Source organism: Colossoma macropomum, unplaced genomic scaffold, assembly GCF_904425465.1.
Source record: "Colossoma macropomum unplaced genomic scaffold, Colossoma_macropomum, whole genome shotgun sequence".
NCBI classification, from domain to species: Eukaryota; Metazoa; Chordata; class Actinopteri; order Characiformes; family Serrasalmidae; genus Colossoma; species Colossoma macropomum.
Genome location: NW_023494801.1, coordinates 19,343,479 through 19,356,004, shown reverse-complemented (window position 1 = coordinate 19,356,004; position 12,526 = coordinate 19,343,479). Strand labels below are relative to the sequence as shown.

Below are 12,526 nucleotides of genomic sequence, written 5' to 3'. Positions count from 1 at the left end.
AAGCACAATTTATCATTTTTTAGCATCAGGAAAAAACAGAAAGTTACACAGAAGCCACAAAAACTTAATATAATAGTTTTTTTTTTCAGTATTTTGCGCATCCATTTGCCTTTATTACAGATACTATTCTTTTTGGGATACTTTGTTTTTCAAAGCAGATTTGAAAGTTTTGTCTATTTGCTTTACTCAGAAAGGGCTTCATGACAGCTACATATCCTTTCAGACTCTTACTGTTGAATTGTTGTTATTTTTCTTTGACTTTCTCTTTCCTTAATCATCTTATATCTAATCTCCTCAGAAATATCATCAGAAAAATGAATACCTTCTACTTAAAGGGCATTTTTTACTGGAATTGTGTTCACACAAATAAACGGAGAGTGGTGTCTGACTTTTGCATAGTTTGTGTATTTTCACTGTTATACTGGTGATTTGTGACTACTTACACGCCTGATTTTGAAGCTTTAGCATTTCGCTTTAGACCAAGAGGGCATCAAAAAGAGAAGAACAGAGCTTAACAAACTTAAAAAGGTTCTCCAAAGGTTCTTTAGTAAAAGAAATTGTTCTATTTAGAACCATGCATTCTACATACAACCATTTCATGCTTAAATGGTTCTTTATATGGTGAAATCGTTCTTCAGATTGATGCAAAAAGGGTTTTTCTCTTGTAAAAAGCCTGACATAGTAACAATAGAAGAACCCTTTTTGGTGCTGTATAAAAGCATTTTCACAACACAACATATACATACATACATACATATACACAACACCCAACAACCTAAAGAAACATTTCACCATGAAAAAAACATATAAGTAAAAACCATTCCTTGAAGAACCCTTATTGAACCATCTTTTTTTCACTGTACACTGATACATGATGAATGTACTAAGACACGCCACTACAGTTCTACCTTTTACTCAAAACTTAAGTGGTTCTACTTTTTTTATTCTTCCCAAGCAGTATTTAAAGAAGGCACTTTTACTTCTATTTAGCTGAAGTAACACTTTTACTCAAGCATGGCTGCAGGCTGCTCTACCCACCTCTACTTATGCATTTCAAAATGGAAACCAAATGGAGAAAAGTGTAAATAGCTCTGAATCAGCAGTGAACTCAGGTACACAAGAAGATCCAAAACTAGGACTCACAATACAGCCACCTGACCTGGCCTGCTGTACACACTCCACGCTTACATTCCAGACAGAGCGCATGCACACACACACACACACACACACACACACACACACACACACACACACACACACACTTTCTCCCTCTCCTTCTCCTGTCAACACCATCTTTCTCATATTATCTACTAAAACATGCACACGCACACAAACACTGCCTTTCTATTTTCTGCTTATCTCCACAGACACACAGGCCCACACAACGATAGAAAGTTGGTGGAGTGGGAGAACTGATTCCATCTCTGTATTTCAGCTGCACAGTTTATCATTTCAATCGAGCGTATCCAATCAGGTTTACACAAACTAAACATATGACGCAAGACAAGCCAATCATTTAAACCGCTAACACGCTTTAACTTCCAAACAGTATGAACAATAAGGTGCTTCCCCGAAATATTTGGCAGGCCTGTGTATTATGTGTATTCTAACATACACTTTTACGTCCAAAAGTATCCAAACACTCCTTCTAAATTTCCAACTAGTGAATTTGGCCCATACAATAGAAATGACCTCAATTTTATGAAATCAGAGTCTGATGTAGTAAGCAAACATCGCTCCCCAGTCCATATATGGAAATTAAGTTGCAAAAACAGCCCATTTCACATTTAGTGTTTTGTCATGTCACGAAAACCAACACATTTACATGTATCTGCCTATATACCTGTAGCAATTTAGCCCCACCCACTAATAACTAAAGTTATAAGAAGTGTTTCAGCCCGGACTGCTGTTTGAATGAGACACGATACAGGACAGCTAACCAGAACAGAGCTTATTTACATAGATCAGTCTTAAAGACACAGTAACAAAAGCAGCCTGTTACAGAATATTGAATATGGTCATATAAAATAGAGTTATGATTGTACGATTAAGGTGCAGCCTTAATCACATATTCTGTGCACACAGCTTGTAAAATCTCCCTTGGAAAGCACCGTCAATAGAACGGGACACTTTAAAGAAGCCAGACGTGAGCCTAAGATTACTTTTCCCAAAGCCAGTTCAGTCCTCTTTCACTGATTACATGATCACCTGATCGCAATTATTTTCCATTTATGTCACAACAAACAGAATGAGACTTGTGTGTGTTTTCATGTTAGACCGAGGTAATTACATATAAATAAATGAAAACAGAAACACATTTATTGATACACGGTACAGGTCTCATGAAGACTAACAAAAGTATGACAAAAACTAAAGTCTGAACTTCTGACTTTGTGATACATGTTTAGAGGGCAGTAATGCTTGTTTATTTGAGCTGGAACTGTTTTGGTCATCTGTTGAAAGCTAATTATTAACAACTCACGAATCCGCCAATTTGGCCAATGGACTGCAAGAGTTGCATACAATAAGGAAAAGGCAATTCAATTGCTGATTGCTTTTATTTATATAGCAAAATATAGCAATTAATCGTCAGATAAAACTTTGTGATCATAATAGGCCTACGCCAAACAATGTAGAGGAGTATAAAGCCCTCTAGCACTGGGGCTGTGCAGCAGTGGAACTGCTGGAGCTCCATCAAATACCTTTGGAATGAGTTGCAGAGGCTTTTATGATTCTGAGCTAATCATCCAACATCAGTAACTGATCTCACTAATGCTCTTGTGGCTGAATGCAATCAAATCCTCACAGCAATGTTCCTAACATCTTATGTAAAGCCTTCTTAGAGTAGTAGAGGCTGTGCAGCAATGGGAGAAACTCAATATTAATACTCTTGATTTCAGAGGAAATGTTGGATTAGCAAGTGTCTACAAACTTTTGGACATAGTGCAGCTCTAAGGCAGCTCTGAGCTCTAAGCACCATAGGCTCCCAATTGCTGAGGATGCAGACCATGATGAAGGTGGATACATGACTCTTTTTGATCACCAGGTCAAACAGCTCGGCTCTCGAGTCATGCGCTACGCTCGGCGTCGATGCTGGGCAACCAGCTGAGCTCCGCGCGGTATTTTCGACATCTGGACCTCAGATATCAGCGAGCAGTCAGAGCCCCGTGGCCTCTCTCACCGGCCCATAAAACACACTGTGTATGCGCTCAAAGCCAAGTCAAATAAATCCAAAGGAGCATTTAGGCCGTGACTGTGAGACTGAGGTTTAGGAGAGCAGGTCATTGTACGGAGTCAGGACTGTGTCAGTGATAGGGAGTCTATTCCAAAAGAATCGATTCTTCGACTTCGGAAAACGCAAACCAATGTTTTTCACAGAACGGTGTGGAGAAGAGGATGAAGTTGGGATTTGCGCCTTACTTGCCAGCTTCTTATTCAAATTCCGTTCCACCTTAAATGGCGCTGATATTACTGGCGCCATTAAGATAACTGCTGCATCACTTAAGGTGGACCGGCAAAGTCGAACAAAAAGCTGGCGAATACGAAGCCAACTTCAGCCTCGTGAAAAAGGAAGAAGATGAAATCCACCCAGTTCCTTTTCAAGTAATGGAAAAAGATTTCATGACTACAGGAATGATTTCCCTAGTACATCACTCAGAGTTTCCCCAGCCCCTCATTATGTGAAAAACGTCCATCGTATCATTATAATCTGTCGCTTCTCAACCACGTTTAGGATGGTTTAATCTCTGCTGTATCCATTTATCACCGGATCTGGCGTTGTCTTGGTTAAAATTAAGTGGAGTAGAAAAGTCGACTGGATCGATTCCACTGGCAGGAGTCAAGACTCGGAGTCGACCCCAGAAATCCTGAACCGTTCATCACTAGACAGTGTGTGATACAACACAGCCACCTAGCGGATAAAGAGTGTAACAACAGGAGAACCATTTAAACCACTACCTACGTTTTGAATTGAGAGTTTGATGTGGTAGCTTATGTAAACACTGATAGTTTCAAAACGTGCCGTTGCTCCCCGTCCATTCAATATAAAAATGCAAACTAGGCAGAAAAAACAGCACCGTTTTTGTGAGCACCAAAACATTTGTATAGCTAGGTTATATAAATTTTACAAACGCAGAACGTTTTGAGAAGTTTAGACATATCACATAAAATCTGAGACTATATGCTTCGGTTGTAAACTTGATGTATAGCCGGGGTGTAGTGCCTTTCTTTTTGCTGTTGTTAACTGTGTAGCCTTTAGCATGCCAGCTAACTAGCAAGCTATGCAGAGTAGAGTGATGTTTCAGGAGTCATGTTTAACAGACGGACTAAACGAACTGAAGCCCAGCAAATCTAATATTACGACTTTGAAACTGTAAGCATTATAAATTAACTTACTTTACTGATGTGGTTTATAAACAGCTTTATTGCCCGTTAAGCTATTATGTTCGGTGTTTAAAATGGGAAATGCGTCAGAGCACGATGATTTTCAGAGCACAGTGACGTTGCCAGAGTCGTCATTTGCGTTAACTCGCCCCTCGAATTAGTTCGTCTTAACTAATTAAGTCAAATTGCTTATAATTCACTGAGACGTAAACACATTATTCAAAGTATTTTGATGTAAAATTGTTCGTAGAGAAACGTAGTGACTTTCCTTGTAGTGGTATAACGGGCTGTCTACAATGCAAATATTGCCATTTTTATTTACAGTCCAAAATAATCCATATGGGTTATGAAAGAGGGCACAGTTCACTGGTAAAAATATAAATAGAAAAGCCTGTAACACTCAACATGTCGTCCGTTTACGAGGAAAGCCCCGCCTCAAAAGAGCCAATCAGCTTGCTGTTTAAGCTAGCGGGCAGTCCTGTTTTTCAGTGTTGTTTTTAGCTAAATGCTACAAACTGTTAATGCTGTATTTGTCAGATTTTATCAGAGGTTTTAAATGTTTATTTGAAACGTTAATATGGCTTCTGGATTTGGTTTTAAAGGTCTCTCCACATTCAAAGGAGCCTAGTCTTTGAAATAACCATATTTATGGAAATAATTTCCTGGTGGCGGAGCTAAGATGGCCACCTAGTGAACAGACTTTGGTAAAGTTAATAATGGTAAAATAGTGGTAAATCTGGAAAAAAATCTTTTGGGAACTGTTTTGCCTTACAGCACCTTGCATGTAGTTCTCCTCCCTTCAATTTTAAAAGTAAAAAAAAAACACCCTGACTTTAAGTTTTAGGCCAAAACCTATGATCTCAAACTATCATATGAACTATCATAAAACAGCGCCTCTGGCATCAGACAGCAAACTTATCTTTGAGAATTTCATTAAAGCAGATGTAAATTATAAAGTCTGTTTAATTACAAAGGATAAAGAGAGGTTGGAAAATGGTCCGGTAAAGTTTTTGGTACAGTTAACTTTAAAAGTGGAGAAAAAAATAAAATACAATAAAACTATACAACTTTGTCCCTTTAAGCCATATATTGGTTAAAAACTGGTTAAAAATACACAAATATATATGGAAGAAACATACATTTTGTTTATGCGATGCTTCCTTTCTTCTTTTCACTTTCCTGAATACACAGATTTTTTAAAAGAAGACATCATTGAGTAAAGTGTGAGTTAAGATTTTGACAACCAACAGATGCTCAAATGCTAATGCTTCAGCAAAAAATGAGAAATACAAATACAGTCAGTTTTACTGATGCATTTTCCTTCTCCTTTGCTACACAAGCATAAACTGTATTTGGGGTTTCTTTCGCACTCTTTGGCCAAAATATTCATTTAATTTACATCATGAGTTCATGGTGTCCAAACTAAAATAAACTAGCTAATTAAATTAATCTATTGCTAAAAGTAAAATGATGAGGATGAACTGAACAAAAAGGGTAAAGGCTGAAACAAGATGGACAAACAGAAACACAAGAATAACTTAAAAATGACAGGATGGAGGGAATGAGATTAACAGAAAGACAAGGAGAGAGGACAGCAGACACTGTTAGTCGCCCTTTTTGTCCACTATCAGTCTGCTGGCGAGGGGTGCGAAGGTCTCAGCCACCAGCAGAGGGAAAACTATAGAGGCATCTGCATAAACCTGTAAGAGGACAGACAAAACAGACAAATAAAGGTTACTACAGACGAGGGATGGGCATTCTGATAATTCTCAACATTCTAGTATCTGCAAAAAGAGCCAAGCTATGGCCTACAAAGACACCATCTCTCAACCCTATTGAAGACATATGGGAGGTTTTGAACAGACTTGTCAGACAGCGCTCTCCATCACCACCACTATCAAAACACGAGAACAATACGGGGAAAATCATTTGGAAGAACAATGTTCCATCCCTCCAGTACACTTTCAGAGACCCCAGTGAATCTATTCCAAGGTGCACTGAAGCTGTCCTGGAGACTCATGGTGGCCCAACACCTTACAGAAACACTATTTTGTTTTTTCCTTTTTTTCTTCAAGTCTGTATGTTAATGAGGTCAAACGGCACCTTGACAGGTTTGGCATCCATGCGGATCTTTCCCCAGGACACAGCCTCATCCGGTCTGGCCCCTGAGTCTGACCCATCAAACTCCTGCCCCGTGTTCACAAACACTGCAAAGTCAGCACCATTCCTCTAGAAGAGGAAAAAAAGAAGAGGCTTAGAAGCCAGACTTGTTGAGAAGTTCCAGTTAGAGACACAGCAGCTCGTGCTCTTGATATTGGGTACACACCATAAGATTCGCGTTTGCAATGTGGTGCTTGACGAGGCCTCCTCCCAGGATGATCATGCCTGTGCTTTTCGCAAACACAGCTTTACTGTTCAACCTCCGGATATCTACAACATAAACATTAGGACCAGTTTAAGGTTAATAACACTGCACTGACAATATACAAAGATTTTATGTCAACAGAATACCTTCCACGATGTCCAGCACCAAACCAGGATTCTTATAGGAATGGAAATAGATCATGTCACCCAATGAGCCATCCGTGAGGGCGGGACTAAACACTGGGATGTCATTCTGAAAAACAAAGAAGTTTAGTTACTGCTGACCTAAACTGACCCATTAATGAACGAAAACCAACTGAAATTGTTTTAACTCTACCTTGTAGGCCCAGTAGTAGACAGAGTCAGGGTTGTTGATTTCTTTGCCCAGTCTGTGGATCATCTTCGAGGGAGTCCAGTGGGTGCCCTGAGTGACACACAAAGCATATTTTTACACCCCTCTCATACAATTAATCGTACAACATTCATTGGTGTCATTTAATGGGCAGATTTCACACTGCGTTTTTTGAAGACAAAACACGAGGTACGCAGTCTTATTCTTCTGAAGGTTCACACAGCATTTATTTTAACCAAGGCTGCGTATCTCACTGTTACTCAGCAACAATAAGGTCATAACTGTTAATCAGCTGTGTTAGCTGGCTGCTGTTTTGATATGTGGAGGGTTTCCCCTTAGGAAGTGTTCTACCAGTAACTAGTAGATAGTAGTACTATTAATTAGCAAGTGTGATGCTACAAGATAAAACAAACTAAACTAAAAAATAAGCTGTGAAAATATAAAAAATAAGATGTGAAAAAATAATCTGTGAAATAGAGTAAGTTCAGTGTACTCAGCCACTGCAACCATCACTGAAGGCCCACCTTCCTTTTAGTCAGCACAGAATATACTTATGACTACCTGAATGCTTCAAGTCATATTTTTTCAACTCAGGGCACCTGGAGCGCTCCTTACAAAAGACAGCTGTGCAGGGTGCATGTCATGCAAGGCATCCAGCACTCAGAATTCAACACACACAATTTGTTTCTCCCATTGAAAATAATAAAAAAGCATGTATATGTGCAATGGATATATTATGCATACACAATTTGCAATAAAAAGCGAATGTTCTGCTACCATGGATGCAGAGTGCACAACATCATTTGTTTTGCTCAAACCAAGCATTAAATGTGCTATAATCTCCTCAACCTCATATGTTCCAGAAGAGCTTCTATGGGTGTTTGGATGAATCAAGGCACTCACATCATCCAACAAATTATTCTGGCCAAAAATAATGCGAGCCAACCTCATTACATCAAGATTTCACCTAAAATCATAGCATAATTGGACTGTGCAGCAATATAAGCCTAATATGTAATTTTATCATTATCATGCAGCACTACCATGGATAACTGACCTCCGTTTTCTGTTCCAGCACCATCTGGTCCAGAATAGGCATTAACCAGTCCTCAAACTTGCAGTAGTTATCATTCGGGACCAAGAGGTTGCCAATCCTGAAATGGAAAAGCCTTATCGAAACAAATCTGGCACTCAAAATACACATACTGTCACTTTAGTGAGATACAACTTAGATCTTCAAACAAGATCTAAGTGGCTCTTTAAGGTTAACGTAGTGATGACAGACAGACTTGTGTAAGTAGGTAGGCAAAGGACCATAGTACTAATTGAAAAGAGAAGAATGTCCCACCTGTTGATGCCTCTCTGTCGGAGCTCTTTGCCTGGAAGGCTGAACTCACCCAAGTAGGTGGGCGCCAAGCACTTAATGAGGTCTTCCTCAACACCTCCTGCTGTCGTCACAATCACGTCCACCTGCATCCACACAGTGTGCTTTGAGCATCCTGACTAATCACAGTTCCAGATAACTGTTCTGCATACTACGGACCCTTTTCACACTCGGATGCCATTAAGAGGAAATAGCAACAAAGCAGGTAAAAACACTTCCAGACTGCCAGTCAGTCCAAAACATGGAAGTAAGGCGCTTCACAAGCTGTCTTGAGGACCTTCATATATTTCAGGCAGTGATGTAGATTTATAAAAGAATATACACACACAAAACACACACCAAAAAGAATAAAGGACATAGGCTGATCTTCGAAAACTAAATTTTTGACTTTCAAGGAAAGTTACTTTATCATAGCCAGCTAACTTTGTTCACTTAGCGGGCTAACTTGGCTAAAGTTACTAGAATTGTTGGCTTGTTTTAACATGAAAAACATCCTAGAAGAAGCACTGCAGCCAAGCTTTTAGTTTTCACGCGTGGAAAGCATCAATGGAGTGTATATTGTAAGATTTTGAAGCTATAACTGTGCAAAAGTGAGGTAGCTTCACTGGCAAAACAGAACATTTTTAGTTTTCAAAATTGTTGGCAGGGACTATATTCAGGGCTGGGAATGAAAAATCTCTGAAAGCAATGCAAAGGAAGACAATGGAACTGGAGCTAAATTAAGCTGATTGTTGATGCTGACACATACCATCTTGTGCTGGGCAAGGTAGCGAATGGTCTCGCGGACACCAGAGCTGATGAGGTTGGAGGTGTAACCCAGAAAGATGGTACATCCGGGACAACCCTGCTGATTTTGTTGCTCCTCCTGTTCTTCCACTGGCTCCAGACGCTTCTCAATCTAAAGAAAACACAAGCATGACAGTTCCTTTGGAACAAACTGTTCTTCCTTATCGACAAAATATGCTTTATATTCAGTGCTGTGAGAAAGTATTCCCTATTTTTGTATTCTTTTATTTTTGCATGTTTGACACATTAACTGATCATTTCATTTATGGAAAGAAAAAAAGTTTTGCAACACCTATTTCATGCAATCTGGTGTGCATCCCCACACCGTAAAACTACCACCACCATGTTTGACTGTTAGCATAATATTTTCATTGTGGAATGCTGTGTTAGCTTAGACTCCTGTCTTCCAAAACGTTCCACTTTCAACTCATCAGTCCACAGAACATGATTTCTTTTGGGTCATCAAGGTTTTTTTTTGCAAATGTGAGATGCCTTTATGTTCCCCTTGGTTAGCAGTGGTTTTCACTTTGCAACTCTCCCAATTTTTGCCCAGTCTCTTTCTAATGGTGGAATCATGAATGCTGAACCTATCTATGGTGAGCAAGACCTGCAGTTCTTTAGATGCTCGTCTGGGTTCTTTCGTGACTTCCTGGATGAATTCTCAATGTACACTTGGAGGAATTTTGGTGGGCCAGCCACTCCTGCGCAATTTCACCCCTATTCCAAGTTTTCTCCTTTTGGAAATAATGGCTCTCACTGTGCTTCGCAGAAGTCTGGGAGCCTTAGAAATAGCTTTGTAACCCTTTCCAGAATAATATATTTTTGATACATATCTTTTGAATGCAGTACAGTCTGCTGCCTGTTGAGACCGTTTAGCCTATCTGTCTGACTATATATATATATATATATATATATATATATATATATATATATATATATATATAGTCAGACAGGTCTTATAGGTATATAAGAAGTCCTTTGAGCTCACCATCTTATTGATCTCCTGCACAGCCAGTGCAAAGCTGCTGGCCTGGAAGCCCGTGGTGAGGTAGGAGTGCAGCAGCGCTCTGTGGTCCACCCCCTGGTTAAAGTCATAGCCTCGGATCTGTGGCACATCCTCTGGCAGAGCGGTACTCTCCTTCAGGACTGCATCCCTGGCCACGGACGGCACGCTATCTGCCATAGGGCCTAGAGAAATAGCATTGAGGACACAGGTAGATAGCTTAAAAAAAAAAAAGCAGCTTCCTTATGATTGCATATGATCAAACATTAAACAGACTTCAATAGTGTCAATAATGTGATAATCAGTGCTTTACTGACTGATATTCCTGCTAGCTGTCAACTGTGGATTGTCAAATATAATTGTTCTCAACTGTCAAATTTTGCAAATGCAAATAAACAGAGACTCTTTTACCATATATGCAGCAACATTCATTTTCAACTACTTAATGGCCTCATCATTCAAATTATACAGTTATATTCCAGAGGAAATGTAAGCATTACAAAACATATAAGCTTTGAAAGTTTTTAAATATGCTTTAATTTTTCCTACAGATAAAAATAGCTATGCGAATGGTTAGAAACTGATTCCCTCTGATTCCAGTCATTTGGGAATTGAGAATCAACTCCAAAGCTCTCCATTATACAAAGAGACATTAAAGTTTGTCCACAGTCACTGTATATTTTGCCAGATATCCTCCCCTATGTATGAAATATAAGAAGAAATATTGTGTTGAATCAACTCTTGCAATCGATTCCCGTCACTTGAAATCTGAATCTAAACTGTTGGAATGAAACAGTCCTGTTCATAATGTAGCATGAGTGATGGAGCTGCCCAGCATTCTCAGCACTTTTATTGGTTTCTGTTAATTAACTCTTATTTCTCAAAAAAATCATCAATTCTCTTCACGTTTTTGTGTTATAACATGATGTAGGCCTGCAATTAGCACTGCAATTATTTTGTTTACAATCATTAGAATTCACAATCATATTAAGCTTCAACAAACAAAATGTAAATTGGGTGAAAGTGGGTTGAGGCAATTAGAATATGGGCACGTACCAGTGCAAACGCATTACTTATTCTGCGTACAACCACTGTCAGCTGCTAATTAAATAAAGGTAGCCAACAAGGTGGCTAAACAGCCAATTTGGTCACTTTAGACTTGTTTTTTAATAGTTGCAAACAATGAACAAGTAAAGACAAACAGTTAATCGCAATTATTGATAAGACAATTAATCGCCGCTAAAATGTCATGAATACAACAGTCCTAACATGATGTCCTCATGCTACAGGATAGATGTAGTTGCAATTAAGATGCTTTTAATTAAAAATGCCATCCTGGTGTTTTTAACAATTTAGTATATACTGCTGTATTGGCAGTTACCAAGGGTTTTATTCACATAGCATGTCCATTCAGGAGCTGTTTCTGGATCAGTGTGACGGATGTCTGTAAGGAGTGTATCAAATCCTAGATCTGCTGTCCTATTATGAGATGCTTTGCAAATAAGTTACCACTCCAGTTTACTCTGTATCGGAAAAAACGTTTTGTGACATAATTTATCACGATAACGACAGAAATTTGTCATATCGGCCACCCCTACTCTGTATAGAAAGGGCAAAGGAATACATTTCCATGAATATCCCTCCCCCTCCCTCTCTCTGTCTATGGATAAACACAAGAAGCAAACTCATGTCCTTTACCTCTGATGGAACCTTGGATCTGCCATTTTACATGTGAAAGCGACAAGCTAGTGTCCATTTTTTGTGAAGTGGTCAGATCTCTAAATAAATATTTGTTTTATTTTTTAATAAGAGAATCTTTTCGAGACTGAGTCCGTTGCACAGTAACAATGTGTGTATACGAGGCTAAAGCTAATGGTACTGCAGCCGCCTGTTTTCTTCCCACTGTTCCTCTCTGACTAAAATACTTTGATGAACTACGGTTAGTACCACAGAAGATTTTGTCATGCAGTTTTTGAGGTACTTACTTTATGGGATTTTGGCTGAAATATCTGTATTCAGAAGCCGATCCTGCCACATTGGACAGGCTCTGTTGTGACAGGTTACCCACGTTTTTTTTCCTACAGACTACGGTGCCCTCGAAGGGACAAACGCAGACAGCCTTCTGTGGAGGGAGACATTTCGGATACAACAGATGGAAAAAGAAAACCGAAACTGCTAAATAAATACATAGAAGTGTACATGCTGCTATTTATTAATGAATACACTTAATATTTTTTGAATGAGTTCGATAAAA

At 39.1% G+C, this 12,526-nt stretch overlaps 1 protein-coding gene across 1 annotated transcript; it reads right to left on the bottom strand.

The window, feature by feature from the left end:
* Positions 1–5,328: 5,328 nt before the first annotated feature.
* On the bottom strand, positions 5,329–12,387 carry dhps (deoxyhypusine synthase). Its single transcript, XM_036590393.1, has 10 exons — positions 12,258–12,387; positions 10,258–10,457; positions 9,232–9,381; positions 8,448–8,569; positions 8,157–8,253; positions 7,085–7,171; positions 6,895–7,000; positions 6,710–6,813; positions 6,487–6,612; positions 5,329–6,083 (listed from the first exon to the last, which is right to left on the bottom strand). The coding sequence occupies exons 2-10, from the start codon at positions 10,450–10,452 to the stop codon at positions 5,988–5,990; spliced, it is 1,083 nt and encodes a 360-aa protein (XP_036446286.1). The 5' UTR covers positions 10,453–10,457; positions 12,258–12,387; the 3' UTR covers positions 5,329–5,987.
* Between the last annotated feature and the right edge of the window lie 139 nt (positions 12,388–12,526).